Source organism: Phyllostomus discolor, chromosome 11 (genome assembly GCF_004126475.2).
Source record: "Phyllostomus discolor isolate MPI-MPIP mPhyDis1 chromosome 11, mPhyDis1.pri.v3, whole genome shotgun sequence".
Taxonomy (NCBI): Eukaryota; Metazoa; Chordata; class Mammalia; order Chiroptera; family Phyllostomidae; genus Phyllostomus; species Phyllostomus discolor.
In genome coordinates this window covers 94386923-94407284 of record NC_040913.2, presented here as the reverse complement: position 1 = coordinate 94407284, position 20362 = coordinate 94386923, and the positions used below count along the sequence as shown (strand labels likewise).

Here is a 20362-nt window from a genome sequence, read left to right as displayed (position 1 = left end):
GAGGCCGGTCCTGGTCCGTCTCCGCGTGGCCCCTGCTGGCCAGCCGGCTCTGGTCTGGACTCGGGAACCGGCGTGCGTCCCGCTCCAGGGAGCTGCCTTCTGTCTCGCGGGTCCACGCGTGCGGCACAATCTTTTCACAAATGTGCAACGCTTATCAGTTTCATTTCTAGGCGTAGGTTTCAGATATGTGGTTTTTAAAGCTTTTTACAAACTTTTAAAGTTCTTAGCAGATGATATGTTTTCATTTGAGAGAGAGAGTGTGCGTGCACGGTCAGGTTTCGACTCGGCGCACGCCGCCCCGGGGCTGGCGACCTTGTCCCCGGGCTCCGTGTGCCCGGCCTGTGCACTCTCAGCCGCCCCCCCTCCCGGCACGAGTGAGGATGAGGAGGGAGACACACGACACCACCCTCTCCCTCATCCCCTCGCCACCCCCGGCTCAGCCCCCTGGCTGCTCCGGTGGCCGCCCTGTCACTGCGGCCACCGCGTGACGACTTCCTCTGCCCAGCCACCGGCCGGATCCGCTGTCCGCTCTGCCAGCAAAGCTCCCTCCGCGGCCGAGGCCACAGCCTCCGTGCCGCTGGGGGCTCACGTCAGCGTGACGCACATGTTGGCGTCCAACACAGCGTGTCCCTGGGGGTCTTGCTCCAAGAAGCACCGGTTCCACTCGGGGGAACGGTGTCGAGAGTGACACTTGGGAACCCAGAGCTGGGTGCTGGTGGGTTTGTTGCTCGTGGGGTGTCACTGTTTACACCCCGCAAGGACAAAGGTGGAAAACCTATCAGGTACAAGCACACTCACCCATACACACACACAGACACACACACTTTTATTCATGTCTGTAGCTACAGGGGACAGAACAAAGGACTCATGCCCCTTGTGTCTGTAATTCACACCCAACACAGCCGCCCCCAGCCCCTCCCCCCACTCCCGCCCCCCGGGATGGGCCCTGCTGCACGTTGTCCTCGCAGCCTCACTGGGCCGGTCCCTGGGCGCCTCCCAGCTGTCCACCCGCTGCAGCCACCACCCTGTTCTCCGCCTCCTCCTGTGCCAGACCCTCCACGGCACTCGGACAGGGCCCGGCCGGCCAGGACGGGGTCTCCGCCTTCGCTGCCTCCCGCCCCAGGGAGCCCCACAGCGGGCACACCACACCGGTCACTTCCCAGCGGCGGGGGTCCAGCCGAGGGCGGCCCAGCTCGCCGCAGACGGAGCGTGTGTGTGTGTGTGTGTGTGTGTCTCTCCCCCCCCCCCCCCCATGGCCGGCGCTCTGCTCTAAGGCCTCCTGCACGGGGGACCTCCCACACCCACGGGCCAGGGGCGCAGGGAGTGGCTCCTGGGGAGTCTCGGGCCGTTTGCCTTTGCTCGTGTGCGACCCCCCGCTCCCAGGGGTGCAGGGAGGGGGGGCGGCAGCGCGTCTCACCCGAGAAGCTGCCCAGTCTGGGCGCAGAGGCGTCCGCACCGTCGTAGATCTCCAGGGAGTCCCAGTTCTGCTCGGTGGCGAAGCTGAGGACCTGGACCTGCGGGACGGCAGGCAGGGCAGTTAAACGGGGGGGGGGGGCTGGGGGGGAGACTCTGTGAGATTCAACCTGTAAACGGGGCTGGGGGAGGGGCGGCGGTGGCGGGGGGGTGGGGTGGGGGCGGGGGAGGCCTCTGAGATTCAACGTGCGGGAACCAGGAAGCCAAGACCAAACACCCAACAGTTCCTGCACAGGGCTCTTTGGACAGATTTTGTCCTAGGGAATCTATTCTTTTAATTTCTAATACGGAAACGTGATTAGAGACACTTTACAGAAACAGTAAAGAAGAGAAACTGGTTGTGATGCATGCGGTTAAAGGTTAAAAGAACGGACTCAAAACAGGAAAAGCGAGTGAGAGGCCCGAGCACGGGCTGGGCCCCGCCGGCCGCAGACGCTGGGCGGGACGGATGGACCCACCTGGATGCCCGAGCCCTCGGTGACGGTGATTCTCCACACGCAGTTCAGGCTGTTGCCGTAGGGCTCCGGGTACCCCGGGGACAGGATCGTGCCTCTGCGCTGGGTGAAGTTGCCGCTGCAGGGCACTGGAAGACAGAGCCACCGGGTTGGGGGGGGAGGATAAGCACTGGGAAGGGTCCCCCCCCCCCCCCCCCGGCACCGGGCATCCTCTGCCGGTGTGAGCAACGGCTTCGAGAAACGCCACAGGGACTGCGAGGCTCTCAAGGTCAGGGGTAACCTGTTCTCTTAACTCAGCGACACGCCTGAGTGTCACGCACAACGCTGCCCAGCTCAGATCTGGGTCTTCCTAAAGAAGCCTCGTCACAGCCCCTGCGGGGGCGCTGCACCCACCAAGGGCGTCTGGGCGGTGACTCCCATTTAGGAGAATTCACCTGCTGAGTTTCAGGAGCTTTGCACACTGTTCATTTCCAAGTACAAACCTGCATCCAACTCCAGGTGATTTTTGTGCGGCTCACGAGCAAGGGCAGGAGGGGGAGAGGGGCCCAGAAGGCACCGTGACCTCCAGGGCCGACCCGGCTGCGTCTCGGGTCTCCCACACGTGCAGCAGGGAAATGAGGACCCGCAATGTCATTGCCGTTGAGCCCGCCTGAACCTGGTGCCTTTGAAACCTCAGCAGCACGCACGGGGGGCGGGGGGAGAAGGGCATTCCTCCAAGTGACAGGAGAATGATTTCCCCCACCCCGCAATGAAATTAGGTCATATGCCCGGGGCTTGGGAGTCCACAGGGTTCTTGGTGAGGATGGAGAGGAAAACATGATTCCTACTTGTTATCTGATCAGTGCTTTCGAGAAACAGTAACAATGTTCAGGGTTTGCTGCTGCCCAGTTATTTCCACTAACGTAAACCGCTCTTTTTTTTCCTTTTTTCAAAGATTTTACTTATTTATTTTTAGAAAGGGGAAGAGGGGAGAAAGAGAGAAAGAAACATCGATATGTGGTTGCCTCTCATGTGGCCCCCACTGGGGATGTGGCCTGCAACCCAGGTGTGTGCCCTGACTGGGAATCGAACTTGCGATGCTTTGGTTTGTAGCCTGAGCTCAATCCACTGAACTACGCCAGCCAGGGCTGTGAACCGCTCTCGGAACGGCCTGGAGCATGACTGATTTACGGGGCTTGGGCAGAAGCGCGGACAGACAGCTCCCTGACGCCGGGAGGCGGCTGGGACCGGCAGCCTCGCGCCCGCGGGGACTTCCGCCAGGGGGCGCCCGCTTACCTACGCAGCTGGGGACGGAGTCGTTCCACTGCGCCAGCGCGTTGGGCACCGCCCCGCAGCGCACGGCCGCGGAGCCCCGCAGCAGGTACCCGGGGCTGCACTCGAACCGCACGATGGAGCCCGCCGAGAACTCGGAGCCGATCCTCCGGCCGTAGCGGGGCTCCGGGATGGAGCTGCACTGGGTGTCGCTGGTCCGGGGCACGGCTGCGGGCAAAACGCACGAGGCGGACACATCAGCGTCTCCGCGGACAGAGGCCGAGACGGGCCGGCACAGAGTGTCGGTGACTGACCGCGGGGTTGAGGACGCCGTCCACCCCCGGCTGGGGGAGGTGCGGGGCACTCCCCCTCCGGCTGACACCGAGGATGCCCTCCCATCTCGTCTCAGACGGGGGGGGGGGGCCCCGTGGCAGGAGGGCGGGGGACCAGTGCCCGGGAGGACCCAGGGACCTTCGGGTGATTAAATCTGATTATTTAACCACCCAGCGGGACTGACACCACTAGGGACTTGAGCTTGTTCATCCTCGGGGACCTTGGGGTCCAGAGAGAAAGGCCGCTATCTGTCACGGACTGCTTATGATACGGTCGTCAAGAAACAATGACAAGACTGGAAAAAGAGCTGCCAAAAACCCAGCAACCCCTTCTGGTTATTTCCCCAGAAGAACAGAAATCGGCCCTCGGAGCATGGCCATCGCGGCGTTCTTTATTCACGACAGCGAGTGATGGGACAACCCGGGTGCCCGCCTCCTTCCCCGGGGTCTGCCTCTCGGACCGCCACCCCCCCCACCACGGGCACACGTCGGGGGGATGGGAGAGCAGTTTCGGGGACAGAGAAGAGACCCCGCTTCCCTAGGCGGCCCCCCACACTTTGTGAGAAGATTTGCACTTGTACGTCTGGAAATGGCAAAAACGGATGGAGCAACGAAAGGCAAGTTCAATCACATCGTGCTGGCGAGGGCACCGCTCAGCCTGCAGGTGTGAGGGTGGCCGGGGCAGCTGTGCCACCTGCCACCTGGCGGCTGCCGGGCCTGAGCGCTGGGCCACGCGTCCTCCTGCTGACCACACACGGCCTCTGAGCCCGCTGTGAGTCGGTGGCTGACCACAAGCACTTTCAGAAAATCTATACAAACCCCAGAAGAGACCCGAGTCCTGCTCTTCCCACTAACGAGTGATTTCCTAGTCACAGCTGCATCCGCGCTCTGTTCCTCGTCCTCCTGACACAGACCGACCCCTGGCCGCCACCCCCCGGACAGCGCCCCCTGCCCCCCAGAAGCAGCCGGCACAGCCCGAACCCCACCCCACCCCTGCGGGCACCCCCTGTGGAGACGTCCAGTGTCTCCACACCGCGTGGCCCCCACAGATGCAGCGAGGGAGACCCACGCTTGCCCGACGGTGGGCGTGTTCCAGGTCTGTGGGGGCGGCAGTGGCCGCCGAGCCTCCTTGCCCCGCGTGGTGGGGGAGGCGCCCCCTTGCCGGGCGGCAGCTGAGGATCCACCGGCTGCCGGGGGTCTTCTGCTCACGGAAAGGGCCGGGGGTGCGGGCTGGGAAGAGCTTCATGGCCAGGGGGGCGGTCCCGGCGACCGGACCCTGACACACAGACGCGGCAGGCGGCCGCTGGGGCCCTGCGAGCCCGGCCTCCGTCCTCTGCGGCGAGACTGGGTCTGCATGTGCGTCTGTGACCCCCTTCCTCCCCGCCTCCATTTCTTCATGCGGGCGCGCAGCCCTCGCCAGGACACGCTCACGGGCGCGCGTCCTCGGGGATCAGCCCCGCCTCCACGCTGCCCCTGTGGACCCACTGGCCTCCCGCGGTAGGCCGACCTCGGCCACGGCGGGCCCCCGTGGGAACCTCTGGTAAGGCAGCGAGCGTATTCGAAGACGTCGGAAGACTGATTTGGTTGAACTACGTTTCAAGGCAGCGTTGTGACCGACTGCCTATCTGAAGGTGAAAGTTAGTGGCTTTGTCTCCTGTCTCGTGGCTACGGTCAAAGCCTTAATGAGACACCAGAGCTGGGCGCTCCTCTGACCAGAAGCAGACGGACTGGGATGTTCCGCTAGGGTACGTGACAGCGATCTCGGCGCCCCCTGCAGGTTCTCGGCGTCCCGACGCCCTCGGTCCTCGAGGGCTTGGTGTCCTGGGACCACCAAGCTCACCCAGCCCCTGAGCAACCCCGAGCTTCAGAACCGGGAAAGCGTGAAGCCGTGTCCGTGGGTGAAGGGCCCACTCAGAATGTTTTCACAGAGGGACGCTCACAAGCCCCTCTCCTTCGGGGGGTGATGTCTGACTCCACTTTCCCCGCGTGCTGGGAACGTGCCCAGGGGCTCCTGTCCTTTGTCACATCCCCAGCGTTTGTCCCCAGCGTTCACGGCCCCAGCTCCCTGGCCCGAGGGTTTAGCGCTGACCCGAGCCGTCATCTCTGGACAGACTCGGCGCAAGGGCACGGCAAGGATGGAGGGGGTGCTGGACCCCCTGCGACACCGAGGTGTCAGAGTCGTCGCCTGTCCTCAGGGACCAGGGACGCACAGCCACCTCTAAGTCGCTGGCTTTCGTGTCCGCTGCCGGGGTTCGGCCAGGTCGATGTTAATATGCAACTTTAAAGAAAGACAGAACGTTTTTAAGAGGATGGCTTTGAAGCGTAGCATTTGAAGATAGGATACACGCTGGGTTGTTGGCCTCAGATATTTTATATCATGATCTGACTGATTTTCTAGTCTTTATAAAAATAAATAAAAACACCCCCAAGGACGCCTGTTCTCACGGCAGGTGACGGCAGGAGCGTGGAATCTGAGATTTCCCAGGATGAGAACTTACAGCACGCGGTCCAGTTCGTTCGTGTCTCTCCACCTTCCGTCTGTAAATCGGCTTTTGCAAAAGGTCACATGGAACTTGGTTTTAGAAAGGCAGGGGGGGTAGGACGTGAACCACCAGAACCGGCCACTCTCCGGTCGAGCCCGCTTTGTGAACTCGGGGTTTGCTGCCTCCCGTCCAACCGCCGGCGTCCGGCAGAGCGGCACCTCCGGTTCCAGTCCATCTGGTCCCGCCCGGCCGCCGCTGGGACCAGTGTGGGGCGGGGGGATTCCCCTCCAACTGGCCTCTCGAACGCCTGCCCCCTCCCTCGGGGTCACCCGGCCCGTGAAGGCAGACCGGGGTCTCCAGGGGGCGGTGCGGACCTGCAGGGTGCAGTCACCCCACGTACAAGTCATGGGACAGCTCGTCCCCCCCACCCATCCTGAAACACACGATGCCCTCGCACGTGTTTCCTGGAGCGTGTTCCTGAAAGAGCAGAGGCCGGGGCCGGGGCGGGACCCCCCTCCGCTTGGGAGGAGAACGTGGGGGAGCAGCTCAGCGTCTCCAGCCTCGAGCAAAACGGGGACCAGGGAGAGCGGGGTGCTGCTCCTGCCCAGGAAGACTCAGCTTGCCGCTGGAGAGGGCGGCGTCTCCCAGATCCCGGCCCCCGCCGCCCTGCACCCCAGAGACGCAGACCTGCCCGCGCCCCCAAAAGGGAGCACGTGGGCTGGCTGCCCGCCGACACCCCATTTTCATGTATGAACACGCAAAACACGCGCGAGCGGCCCACGGGAAAGAGCCCTCGTTTCTCAGGAACCTGGAGATACCTCAGACATGCTGCTGCGTGAGCCCCCAACTCAAAAACGAACAGAAAGCGCTGGAATCCCCGAAGTTATCCCCCAGAGCACAAACAACACAAAGTAGGTATTTACAGAGAGTGCCAGATGCAGGGCTGTTTCGTTTGGTTTTGTGCAATCATTGTCCTTTCAATCCGTGTGTGCAGTGAGTTGTGGAAATGGATAGCTTATTTTATGAGTGTTTCCTCAACACGGTTACCAAAACATAAACTTTTATGGAACGTTTTTCTTAATTAGATAAACGATAATGTGCTTGAAGCTGTTTTTGCCACATGGGAAGCGCGACGTAAAACTGAGCTGATTGACGGGAGCCTGCCGGCTGTGTCAGACCAGCGGGATGAGGTTTTGTCTCCGTGGCTCAGACAGACGTGCGTCAGCCCAAACACGTCAATGTTCTCCTTAAACAATCGCCCTGCAAAGAAACGAGCACCCTCCACCTCCCGAACACCCGGGAATGCCGCCGGGCCCTCCCAGAGCCTCCCCGGGACGGCGGTGGGTGCCGGGAGGGCGCGGGGGGGGGGGGGGGCCGAGCGGCCGGGCACTCACCTTGGTACACGAAGTGGAAGCCGCGCGCGGACGCCCCGCTCTGGGCGCTGAAGCGGAGCAGGATCTGGTTCGAGGTCGCCAGCGGCAGGGTCTCCCCTGCGGAGGAGACGGAGCTCTGACGTGGGCGGGCCCACGCGGCGCACTGCACCGCACCGGGGCGGGCGGGCGTATTTCGGGAAACAATGACCAACTGGGGGTTGGACGCGTGACTCCTGAATGCTCAGGGAACCTCACTTCCCAGTTTAGGACGAACTCATCGTTTCCATGGCGACGTGCGAGCTCTGTTCTTGCAGGTCCCCTCTGTTACAGCGGTATCTGAACCACGACCCCACGTCCGCCCCCTTTGGGGAGGCGTCGCTGGCCCCGGGCCTGCTGGCCGAGGAGGCAGGGAGCAGAAGGGGGTGGACCCCGGGGGCGGAGCCAACTCCGATCAATAATTACGAGCTCAGAGTTGACTTACACTCAACAAAGTGTCTCTGAACCCAAAGCTGGTTTAAAAAATTACAGGATTTGGGGAAAAATCTCAGGAAGCACATTTTGTTTCACCTTCTGACTGACGCGCAGGCGCCGTGCCCGAGGGGTCACTGTCGGGCCCTGAGAGGGGCGTGGGGGCGGCGTGACCCTCCGGACGTGGGTTTTCGGCATGGGTCCACGCTTTACACGCGTGTCCTCCGAGGCCGTCTGGACCCCATCTCTGGGCACGGGGAAGTGAGCGGGACTCCGGTCTTAAGGTCGTTGGTCAGTAACAGTGAAAACTGAGGCTCCCTAGACACCCCCACCCTGGGTGGCCCCGGTCTGTGGTGCTTACAGGGGACCTCCCTGAACTTCGGTCGGTGACCGGCAGGACGCGGCGGTGCTGCCACGGACAGGCGTGAGGTCGCGGGGCCCGAGGTGAGCTCGCTGCGCGCCGGTCACCCCGGCGGAACAGCCACGGCCCGTGCTGTGCGCACCGGCTCGCGCGCGCCCTCTCCCGGGGAAAGACTCAAATACGCCCTGGGCAGCGACCATGCGGAGTCAACACCAGCTGTGAGACAGCATCCCGTGTTGCGTGGGGCCCCCAGTCCGCTGACACGCAGACACACGTGGGTGCACGTGGGTATGAACACATGTACTGTTCACACCCACGCGGGCGTGGTGGCTCCACACATGTGTGCAGGACTCCAACGGTGGGGACAGGACGCCGACCCTGTTCAGCCCCAGGAGGGAGACCCCACCCGCGGACCAGAACCGTCCCCCCTCTTCCTGGTACCCGCCGTCTCTATGGAGACGGACACTCCCTTCTCCGTCACCTTGGTGAGTACCGTGACAGAGGCAGGCGGCCTGTGCACACGGGCTGGAAGTGCACTTGAACCTCTATCTCCAAGGTGAGACTGTACTAAACAAGCACGTGCAAAGGTCGTTGAGTTTCCCCCCCTCCCCCACCCGGGACCAACACACACTAGTTAGAGCTTCCTTGCTCGCGCGGCCCAGGCGCAGCGGGGACGGGGACGGAAGGCTCGGGAGCCTTACCGGAGTGCGAGCCGGACAGCGAGCTCAGCAGCCTGGCCTGCGGGCGGGCCCCGTCGAACAGCTCGGCCACGTCGCTCAGCGCCGTCTGGAAGTAGGCGAACTGCCCGAACACCACTGGGGGGGGGGGGGGGGGGGGGAGGAGGCAGACAGGCTCAGAGGAGGAGGGGGCGGGGAGTCCGCGTGAGCTGCAGACTGACTCGATCCCCCCAACGGTCACGGGCCTAAGACCCCCGTAACAAACCATGAGCCGCTTTTCTCTGCTTTCTGAAACCTTCCAGTTGCTAAAACTATTGGATTCTGTTCCTTCCTCTTTCGGTTCTTAAAGAAAGGAGCGGGGTTGGTGTTCTCTGTACAGTTCGAACACTGGTTTCCTTTCATTCTGCTTCCCGGCGGTGGGGGGGTGTCCCCCGGAAGTCACCCCATGTAGTCTAGGGCCCGGGGAGCCAGCTCGGGGAGCAGGACACCCCCTGGTTTCGAAAGCACACTCATTCAGTGTGGGGTTGGAGATTCTTAAGCTCTGAACGTTTTCACACCCAACTCCTGTGAGTTCCTTGCAGGTTAAGGGTGGGACTCAGCCACACGGGTGGACACTGTCTCTTGTCATCACTGTCCACGTTTTGTGCACCCTCCCGGTCGTGAAGTCGCAAGAACACACGTCTGCCGAGGGTGCCCCAGCCACAGACTTTCCCACCGCGCACCTGATCGAGGAGGCCCTGCCGGGTTCCCAGACACCCTCAGTTTAGCGCTGATTCCCGAGCCACGGGCAGTGCAGTCTCACCTACGTGCCTGTCTCTGGCTGAAAGCCCGCACACCACTCTGAGCAGGGTGCGGCGGCGTGCACACCCACCGTGCACACCCACCGTGCACGCCAGGACTCCAGCGAGGGAACTGGGGGGAGCGTGGGCTCGACAAGGGGGCTGGAGGCCTGTGGCTCCTGTGTGTGTGTTCAGTGGTGCACGTGGCACACGTTCTATCGCACACTCAAGTTCCGTGCATGTGTGACAGAACGTGTGCACCGGGTGCACACGAGGACGGAAGGGTGCACGCACGGGGCAAGGGCGGCATTCCCAGGGATGGGGCGCTCCCCAACAAGCAGCACGAGGAGGAGGAGACACCAGGTTTGCAAGGTTCTCTCTCGCTTACACAGTTTCCTCCTTCACCGTCTCATCCTGCCAGCCCGGCTGAACCCCGGGGTCCGCTCTGGGGCGAAGGCAGGGGTGAGCAGTGCTCACCGGGGGTCTGCGTGGCCCGTCTTTGTTTTAGGAAGGGGGCTCCGGGGAGGCTTGTGGGTGAACTCGGAGGATGTTTCTGGCACCTGAAGACCTGTCCTAGCTGCCACTTCCCCGGGACCGCCACCCCCTCTCACAGGACTCGGTGGCACCTCTGGGGCATGGACCACTTTTCATTCATCTTGACACTGACCACAATCATTGAATTGTTTCATTCCCCAAGAGAGAATGAGGAAATACGGGAAAATAAAAGCTAAGACAGTATAGATTTTCAGCAAAAACGTCCTGCACATTCACGGGACTGAGCATTTCAGATTGGAAAGCCAGATCAATGCGCAGGGTGGGGGTGTGGGTTTTTCTGCTGAAAAAATCATGATTGTGTTGCGCCAACTCAATAAAAATTTGGAATAAACTAAAACGATAGAAAATAAATAATAAATAACAGAACTTCACGGAAATTGTTTGACTTCTCCCATAAGCCACTTTCTTGCCCAGCAATCGATGTTCTTGTCATGGAATTGAATTTTAAAAAATGTTTTTCCTCAAATGGATCCTGACATTACAATCTTTATCGGCTTTATTGCTATGAGGGGGCGGCTGCTAACTTGCATGTGAAGCAAAAGCCAAATGATGGAAGGTTTGGGTTTTACTGTGGGAAAAAAGCGCTAGTTGGTACGGCGATGACACCTCCTCTCTGGCCAGCTCCGGGAGGGGGGACCGCACAAGGGACACTGTCCTGCCCAGCGGAGCAGGGGGAGATGCCCCTGTCCAGTGCCCAGCCCACCGAGGGCGGGCCACCCTGGAGACCCTCCTGGGAACACAGCCCTCCAGGAAAGCTGGCTCAGGCTCCGGTCGGAAGCGAAGTCGAGGAGGGAAGGTCAGGACACCCAGTGTCCAGGGTCAGACGGGGCTCGGCCGGCCCTTCACCTCTGATTGCTCACAGGCATGCTCCCCGACCCGGGGACGACCCTCACGGTCACATGATGACGTCCCTGACCCACGCGGCTCCCCGGCCCTCCCTCAGTCCTAGAAAGGGCCCACTGGAAAGGTGCTTCGTGGCCAGAGTAAGGAGGAAGCCAGACCTGTTCCCTCTCTCTCCGATTATTTGGGGCCAGAATCCTGGGAGGACAAGGGAGCCGTTCGGCCCCAGAGGTAGGAGAACGGAGCTGGGTCCTGGGTGGGACGAGCCGGGCAGCCTGCCCCTCTGCCTGGCTTGTCTTCACGTGGGCTTACTGTGCCAACAGCTGGGGGTGACAGTGAAGTGAACCCCGTGTTGTGAAGCGACAGCCAAGTGGACCCCGACGAACCGGACAGCGAGTTCACACACACACACACACACACACACACGAAGAAGGCCTTACCGAACTCCTCGGGCACCGTGATGGAGTAGAGGCACACCTGGCCCGCCGTGTAGTTCTGGGGGTAGCTGGGCGACAGCACCACGCCCTCCGACCCCGAGTACTGGCCTCCGCAGGGAGCTGGAAGGGGAGCGGCCGGGGTCAGGTGCCTGCCATGCGGGCGGGCAGCCAGGGGCCGGGGCCGCGGCGACAGGGACCCAGGGGTCACCCAAACACTCAGCAGAGTGTGAGAGCCCAAATTCACTTCGCTGCCCAAAGCAAGAGGGAGAGAGACGACTCTTCACTAGGACAGAACAAAGGTGAGTTAAGGTAGCAGGAGGATGGAATGCTGTCCTAGGGCCTTGCCCCGAGGTGCTAAAATAATAATAATAATGGAAACAGCCCCAGCAACAGTAATACTGAGAATAGTACCAGGCTCAGTGCAGACCGGCCTCTGAGTTGTCTGGAAGTCTCACAGGCCCCCGGGGATGGTGCCCGTTGTTGTGTTAATGTAAGAGACGCACAGATTGTTTCAGTTTTCTTCTGTTTTTGTGTTGCTATGGGACTTAGAGGAAACAGTTTTCTTTATAGATTTTCTGTTATTTAAACTTTCAATCTCATAGGTTTGGTTCAAGAGCAAATTACCAATGTTTCGGGGGTCTCCCTAAAAGTTTGATTTAAGGCTGAAGGGACCAAAACGTAGAAAATTAGGGCAGATATGATGGTGGGTGATTATTACAGACAGAGCTGTGTGTGTGTGTGTGTGGGTGTGCAAGTGAGTGTGCAAGTGTGTGGGTCTTCATTTTCCATCATGAAACCCAGAAAATAAAATGTGCATGTTTTACTAACCTCCTAAAACACCTAACATGACAACTTGCATTCATAATTGTTCAATGTTTTCATTAAACAGACCAACAGAAGCACCGATTCATAAACTGGCCGTCATAACTGTGGTTTAAATGTGACCATAACACACTGTCCAGAGCTGCAAATTCACAAAGTTCCTTTATCACTTTACTTTTTATACATATGCTACTATTTACATAGGTATGCACATATGTGTGGACATGCATGTGTTTAATACAGATTTAAATATGACACATGTACACTTCCCTTTGTATATGTATATGTGTATACATACTGTATACATACTTAAAGAATAACTTATGTACTGTCTACTTAAGGATACAATACGTATATATTTCCCTTTATATGTGTGTATGTGTGTATGTATACTGAGAGTAAATCACACACATAAAATGTGATTTTCAAGATTTCACCTGTGAGCAGTAACAGGAACAGAGAAGCAGGAGTTTTCGGTTACTTTTTAGTGGCTTCAGAGGAATAATGTTTCCGTTTAGCCCAGGACGACCTCGGGGTCGGCGTCCTGCCAGCCCCGGGTTTGCCGTCTCCTTCCCCGCGTGCAGCCTGCACGGCGAGGGGTGCGCGCCGCGCGTCCCCGGCTGGGGCACGCTTGTCCGCGCAGACGCCGCCCACGGAGCCGCCGACCGGACGGTGGCCAAGGACCCGGGGCCTGGGAGGACGGCTCAGAGCCCGGCCAAGGAAACGAAAGACGGAGGGACCCCGCACAGGTACCACCCACCTTGGCTCTGAGCGATCCCCACCGCGGCCTCCAGGGGGCAGTGGGGCGCCGCCCGCAAACGAGCTCGGACTCGCAGGCCAGGCCCCCGCGCCGGCACCTACCGCTGCAGGACGGCAGGACGCGGTCCCAGGCCGGCTTCCCGTCGGCCCCGATCACGCAGGTGATGGACGAGGGGTCCGCGATGGTGTAGCCAGGGTCACACTGGTAGGTCACGGTGGAGCCCAGTTTGAAGTCGGCGCCCACTCTCGTCCCGTTCATGATGTTTCCCGGGTCAAAACAGGCCTCCCGCGGTTTCTCTGCGGAAGGAACGGGCGTGAGCTCCGTGAGACACGACATCTCGACTTTCGTGCGTGCTCGGTCGCCTGGTTGCCCATTTATTCACTGTTTTAGCGCCTGGGATGGGGCCCAACATTTGAGGAGCGCTCAACAAATGTTTATCAGTTGGCTGATGACCAGGTTGTTCATTAGTTATCAAGTTAATAGTTGCACCCACTAGCAATAACTAGCAAGTTACTAATTACCAAATTAAGATCAGTGTAGGGAATGGAGAAGCCAAAGAACTTGTATGTAGGATTGACCCATGGACGTGAACTAAGGAGGGGGAATGCCGGCGGGAGCGGGGTGCAGGGTGGAGGGGGAGAAAGGGGAGAAAAAAATGGGACAACTGGAATAGCATGATCACTAAAACATACTTAAAAATTAATAATGAAATGTCCTAGAAAATAGGAAAAACTCTTAATAAAATTGTATCTCTAAAGTTTTCAAACTACATTCCCTACAGAATTGCTATTGCATTACTTTCATCTGGATATATTTTTATACATCTATTCCTTTTCTGAACAAACTCCAGAAAAATCACGTAACTTTCAGGAAAAACACTGGGGCGACTGTCCACCTGTGGATCCATTCAAGAGGACAGACAGTTACCAGGAACCTCTGTTTTCCCAAATATAAATTAAAAATCGTCTTCATTTTTTCTCAGTCTTGTTGCGGTGTAGTCAAATCCAGCTCCCCCTCGGCAGACTTAATGTGTTCAGTGGCCTGTTTCAACAGGCCTCCCCAAACATCTCCGCACGGAAAGGACATCCGTGTCCCCAGGTTGCACGGAGTCTCATCATGCGAACTGCGTTTTGTTGCTGCTTCTCCACATCCCTCGCTCCGTCGGCGAAGCCCCTCGCCACATGGGGAGCCGGTGCCAGCGAATTTCTGGTCTCTGTGAGATCGACACACGTTCCCCGAAATGCTCCTCTTCGTGTGTTAGTTAATGAAGTATATGTGAGGGTGGGGTTGGTGATTCCAATGTGGGTGTGAGGAAAACTCTAGTGGGTGAAATAAAAAGTTTCTGCTCTTTCCTCTGGGCCTCACCCCTGTAGGAAGCTTCCGCGTGCCCATCCCAGTGGACAACTCAGTGGCTGCCTACGTCTCAGTACCTCCTGAAAGTGTACGTGGGGGCAGGGTGTTATTTCATTTTTTCACAGTGATCCACGTGGACCGTGTTCGCTGGGACGGACGGAGGCCGCCCCGGGAGGCGACCCGCAGTAGCTTGGAGAACCTTCCACTGCACCCCCTCCAGGACCGGATAATGCAGAGAAGGGGAAACAGCCCAGACTTGGGGCGGGCCCACGGGAGGAGAAGCAGACCTGCTTCCCATCTTATCTGTGACCATCTGCGTGTCAGTGTCCAGCTGGGCAGAGTATCCTCAGCCAGTGCCGGCTCTTCCGTTAGCATATTCCAATGCCCACGGGCAAACATGAGCCCATCACACCATTTGCTTGCGTGCTGTGGTTAAAATGCAACATATATAAATACTGCATAATACATACTTTCATGTGTTTGTGCTAACCACAGTACACAAATGCACGCAATGTGCACCCATAAGTATTTACGTATACTTATGATGATGGTGAGGTATGCGGAGATCATGCCACAGAATAAATTACATGGACCAACAGGTCATATCAGTTCCATGACCGCATGTACAGGGACATGCTCAGGCACAACAACGCGACGCCCTCTGCGGGCTCCGTGTCTTGGCTGTCGGTGGGTTTGTGTGGGGTCTCTCCAGTCGCTTCACTGCAAACCGACGTGGCTATTTCAAGGGAGGTGGCAGTCTGACGATTCTCCGTCGCTGCCTCCAAGCCCCTAGAGGACCCGGGATACTCCCTTCACTGTGAAGGGACAGAGGGACACAGCTGCCCCCAGAGTGGGCTGGGGTCCTTGCTGTGGCCCGCAGGATGCTCGGAGCACCTGGCAATCCATGTGCTTGTCGGCACGTTCGTCTCTCTCTTAGAAGAGCGAAGAGTTCTCGGCAGACGCCCGAGGTCCGTGGCTGTCCCCCCGTCAGCCTTGTGGGTCATCATCTACTTTGTGATCAACCTCTGGTTCAACCTTCTGTTGGGTCGAGTCCCACCTACACCGTCTTCTGGTCCGTGTCGCTGAGTTCAGTCGCCGACGGCAGGTGTTTAACTCGCCCAGAAATGAACCTCGTCTGAGCCTCCCGCGCCATTCACCCAGGAGCCCCTGCAGGGTGCCCGGTGATGAATCTCGGGGGCGTCTTTCTCACAGCCTGTCACCCTTGCTAACGAGATGACTTCACAACGTGGCGTGTTTCACTGGTGTTCACATCCCTGCCGCTTCGGGACCCCTCGGGGGGCAGGACAGGGGCCCAGGGGGGTGACTGTGCCAGGCCCCCTGATCCTCGCTGGGCAGGGGCGCCTGAGGCTCCGTCGGTGTCCTGTGGTGACCAGACTGGGCCCCGATGTTGTCCCCGGACCTGCAGGGGCCCGTCCCTGCTGGACGAGAACCATCGTCACCACCTCACCACCGAGGTGCCTCCTCGCTCTCCGCAGATCCTGTTTGGGCGCAGACGCCCCCGGGGCGGGGGGCCGCTGTAAACCGTGAAGGGCTGTGGCCCCTGACTGGATGGCTCCCTGGCCAGGAAAAGAAGGGCCACAGACAGAGGGGTGGCTCTTCCTCCTGTCCACGCGTGAGGCTGGGGAGCCCTCGTGCCCTCATCCACGAGGGCACTGGGCTGGCAGGCAGGGTCACAGCGCGTCCCCACGTGCAGATGAGGTGCACCCTTCCTTTTCTTCCCTCGTTCCGGGCGGTGTTGTCGGGGGGACACACGTCAGGGGACCCTTGTTCGTGCAGAAGCTGTGTGAGGACACGCCCCCTCGGGCAGTGCTCTCGCTCTAGCTCACGGATGCCCGCAGACCCTGTGCCCAGGACCCTCCGACTGCTGGTCATGTGTGTTTTCCCGGTGCCTTTTCATAAGGGTCCACACGTTCATAGATTTTGCTGTTTGGGGGGAAATAGGTCAATTTCCTACTTAACACCAGACAGAGAAAGACAAGCCTGTTGAAGAGTTAAGAGAGATGGAACATGTATTTTAACTGTGTAACAACTGGTAACTCACTCTAGAGTTTCAGTGAAAGCACACAGTGGTGTTATTTTCAGTAAAGCGCTCAGGACGATGAACTGGTATGTTGTTAAGTCTGTTTCTCTGATTCTTTGCCTTTTCTCTGTCCACACGAGAAACGGGTTGGAGCAGGAATGATCTGCTTCCATGGATTTAAGAGCAAGACGCTCAGGTAGGGGGCATTCTGTGGGCACTGGTCTGTGTGCTGCCGCTGGGTGTGGCCTGGCAGGGCCAGGCGGGTCCCGGGGCGTCCGGTGACCGGGGAGCCAGCCGTGCCGGCCGGAGCCCTCACCACCCCGCGCCCAGGGTGTTTCACAGGGACAGACACTGAGCAGAGGCCAAGGTGGCCGATGCCCGTTGATGCAGTCGACCCGAAGACACACAGGGGAAGCCGCGGAAGCACACCCGGAGACCATCCGCAAACCTTGTGCTCCGCCGCTGCACGGACCGTTGTGTGTAAGCGACCGCGGGTCTGGGGAACCGATCCCCGTCTGCTCTCCCTCAGCGCGGGGGGGGGGGGGGACATGGGTCTGGGTTTCCACCCCCACCCAGGGCGCACCCCCTGCCCCAGACGGACGGACGGGCGGATGTCCGAGTGTCAGCCCTGACGCAGGCGGCGAGGCTCCGCACAAGGACGCGAACAGCGCACGCGAGCCCCACGGGGCTGCCCGCCCCGCCGGCGCCGGTCCCGGTACCTTTGAACTCGATGGCGAAGCCCGACAGGCCCACGGAGGCGTCGCTGCGGAAGGCCAGGAAGAGGCTGTTGCCGCTGCTCTCGATCCGGTCGGGGGCCTGGGCGCCCTGGAAGCTGCCGATGAGCGGGCTGTTGGAGTCGGCGCCCTCGTACACGTGCAGGAAGTCGTAGCTGGGCTCCATGTTGAAGCTGCGGAGACGGGGGTGGGGGGGGAGGTGGGGGAGGTGGGGGGATGTGGGGGGGGAGGGGTCAGGCACCCGGCGCGCTGCCCCCCGCCCTCACCCTCCGCCCTCCGGCCCCAAACGTCGGTGTCGGGTGTAAAGGTTGCATCAGTCCGAACGGGAGAGGTAATTACAGTGTGAGAACGGGACTGACAGTAGCGGTTTCAGCTGTAACACCTGCTGCTCAGAGCCTGCGTGACTCTCGCATTCCGAACCGGGTTAATGCGGATGACCCCGACGGGGGAATGAGCCCCAGTAACAGAGACAGGACGTCCCCTCCCCGGACTCAGGCCGGGGAATTAGCACCGGTGGCCGGTAACCGTGGGAACACTGAGTTTGGGAAAGAAATATGCACCGTCGGCGGCACTGGCTGTTCTGACAGTTTTGAAGGAAGGTCTCCGTGACTGCTTGCCCTTTGGGAATGTAATGGGGGCCCTGACGCCGGCATCGGGAGGACCGGAGCTCGCCCCCTGCCCGACCAACCGGCGTCGCTGGGCCCCCGCGCTGGGGGCGGCCTCAGGGACCCTCACCGTCCACAACCGCGCCTCGCAAAGCTCGGCCTTCGGACGCTCAGGCTGGAGAGGAGCTTGGAGTTTCCAAAAAGGCGATTACCATGCACGCCCAGCAGTTACAACGGGATCGTTCCACGGAACTTAGTTTTATGAAATAATCGCCGTGTTGAAAACTCCATCACCTCCTCTAGCAGGAAGGAGTTCGCGATGTTTTTTCTTTAAGACGCACATCTGGGAACTCGGATTGTACAGCCACCGAAGGGCGGGGACGGTGGCGGTTTTCAAAGTCCCGACAGTGACAGTTTTGGTGCCCAGGGCGCTGCCCGTGGGGGGGGGGAGGGGCGAACGAGACGCACTAGGGAATTCAATCCGCGCTCGCTCCTCCGGGGAGAGCTGAGGCTGATGAGGAACTGCGGGACGAACACCTGTGCCACGTCCTGGTCACTTTCTACGGGTATCCAGTGTCTTACACCTTCTCGCCTGGACCGCGAGGCGTGCGGGACGCAGTTTGGAGGCGGTGCCCACCTGGTCGCGGGCGCGCGCACGCAGCACGCGGGGCGGCCCCCGGGAGAGACTGCTGGCTCGGGTGCCGCTCCGCGGCCCAGGCCGCCGCCCTCCGACTCGGGAGCCGCGCTGCGCTGGATGCAAGAGCGGACAGCCCCGGGGTGGGGAGGGGGGGAGGCAGCCTTAGGGCGGACATTCGCTGTCCTGCCGAAAAGACGTGCCGCTCGGGGGACGACGGTACCTTTTGAATATCAGGGCGATGACGAAGTCCGGGTTCACGGTGATGGTCCAGTCGCACTCCTTGCCGGGGGGGTACGGCTGCGGGTAGTTGGGCGACAGGATGACGCCCGCCGGGCCGGTCAGGTTCCCTCCGCACGCAGCTGCCGCAGAGGGGGACAACCGGGAGAGAAAGGAGCACGGTCAGCGGGAACGGAAGGACACCCCCTGGGAACGGTGACCCAGGGGAAATGGTAGGACCCTCGCCCGGTGAAGACACTTGACATAATGCCCCTCCCCCCTTTCAGGGAGGGTTTTCAAACAACCGACGAGTGATCTTTCTCGCTGTCATCTCGAACTTTCCTTTCTTAAAACCAGCAGGTTATCTAGTCACCCTGCAAGTCTGTGAGCCACACCGCAGAGTCACAGAGAAGAGACTCGGGCAGGGACGCCAACCCCCACGGACGCGCCTTGTGGCCCTGCACACTAGTTTCCCATTTCTCCTGTGGTCCCACGCGCGCTGCTGCCTGCCAGCCCTGGGAAGCAGCCCATGGCCCCACCGCCTCTGCTCACTCTTTGCCCTGATGCTCAGCCCAGCCGTGAGGGCGCTCAGCACTCAGGCCGCAGGCAGTGCGGTTGAAGGGCAGACACGGGTGGGCGGGCCCAAGTACTCCTCACGGCGGCTGGTGCCTGGGGGGCTTGTCACGTTCCCCAAGTTTCCCGTGACGCACGGACATGGCGTTGGTGACCGACTCCCCAGCACACATGTCCACGGAGCGGTGGAGTGGGGATGAAGACCTCTGGAAGTGACACTTGGTCACAGCACTGGGTGCGCTGGGGTGGGCAGAAGTAGGTTCACAGTGTTGAGTGTGCAAAAGGGAGTTTATTCTCGTGTTATTATTCACCAGTGAACCTGCCCTTGCCCACCCCCAGAAAGAAGTGTTGCAGACACAAATTGGGTGGGTTTCCAGTCGTTCCGTTTTAGTGGAACGCGCTCCCATTACTGTGTACACGAGGGGGGTGATGATTACCCAGCGCAGTGTTATTAGTAGGCAAGCCAGTTTTTGGTGTTGAAGTGGGAAGTGTGGGAGGCGGTTTCACGTCCTAGACGGGGTTTCTGCGACAGCTTCGGCCAGGTGGAAGGTGCGAAAACACTGCAAATCGCATAGGTGTGCGGTGCCTGCGTGGATGTGCCAGCCTCACTCTCTGTCCCTTGTACTGACACCGTGTTTGTCGCCCGGTGGTTTTAGAAACCACCCCAACTAAGTGATGGCATTTCCTCCGAGCTACATCCAGTCTTACATTATTGATCGTATATTCACTTAGAAGAAATATTAGTAGGGAACAGCACCCCCCGATGGGAGGCCTTTTCCTATACACACACGAAAATGACTTTCTTGTAAATAAGGTGAAGGTAGCATATTTGGCAATTTTCTGTGATGGATGTAACTTCATATAGTCACTTAACATCCCTGAAAACTTAATTTTCCACGAGAAGAATGATAACAAATTCCGGTGTTTTTGTTGTAATTTTAGTCCCGTCACAGGCGAACTCCGCTTAGGAAATATTTATAATAAATTCTTCAGACAGACACTCGGGAGCATTATGATGCAACAGTCACCCACATTCTCCTGGGCCGCGGCGTCACCGTAGTGGATTGCGTGGGAAGGACGGCCTGATGGGCCCTCCCAGGACCCAGTGAGCGCTGATAGCGCAACTGAGGGGCCTGG

At 59.6% G+C, this 20362-nt stretch overlaps 1 protein-coding gene across 1 annotated transcript in view; it reads right to left on the bottom strand.

Annotated features, from left to right (window-relative positions):
- LOC114508849 (CUB and sushi domain-containing protein 1) overlaps positions 1-20362 on the bottom strand; it is a 416019-nt gene that overhangs the window by 100856 nt on the left and 294801 nt on the right. The window contains exons 29-37 of the mRNA XM_036011116.1: positions 18657-18795; positions 17180-17367; positions 13168-13362; positions 11488-11604; positions 8898-9011; positions 7389-7484; positions 3204-3407; positions 1932-2056; positions 1418-1514 (exon numbers count right to left, since the gene is read on the bottom strand). Of these exons, the coding sequence (XP_035867009.1) occupies positions 1418-1514; positions 1932-2056; positions 3204-3407; positions 7389-7484; positions 8898-9011; positions 11488-11604; positions 13168-13362; positions 17180-17367; positions 18657-18795 (1275 nt within the window). The remainder of the gene's footprint in view (positions 1-1417; positions 1515-1931; positions 2057-3203; positions 3408-7388; positions 7485-8897; positions 9012-11487; positions 11605-13167; positions 13363-17179; positions 17368-18656; positions 18796-20362) is intronic.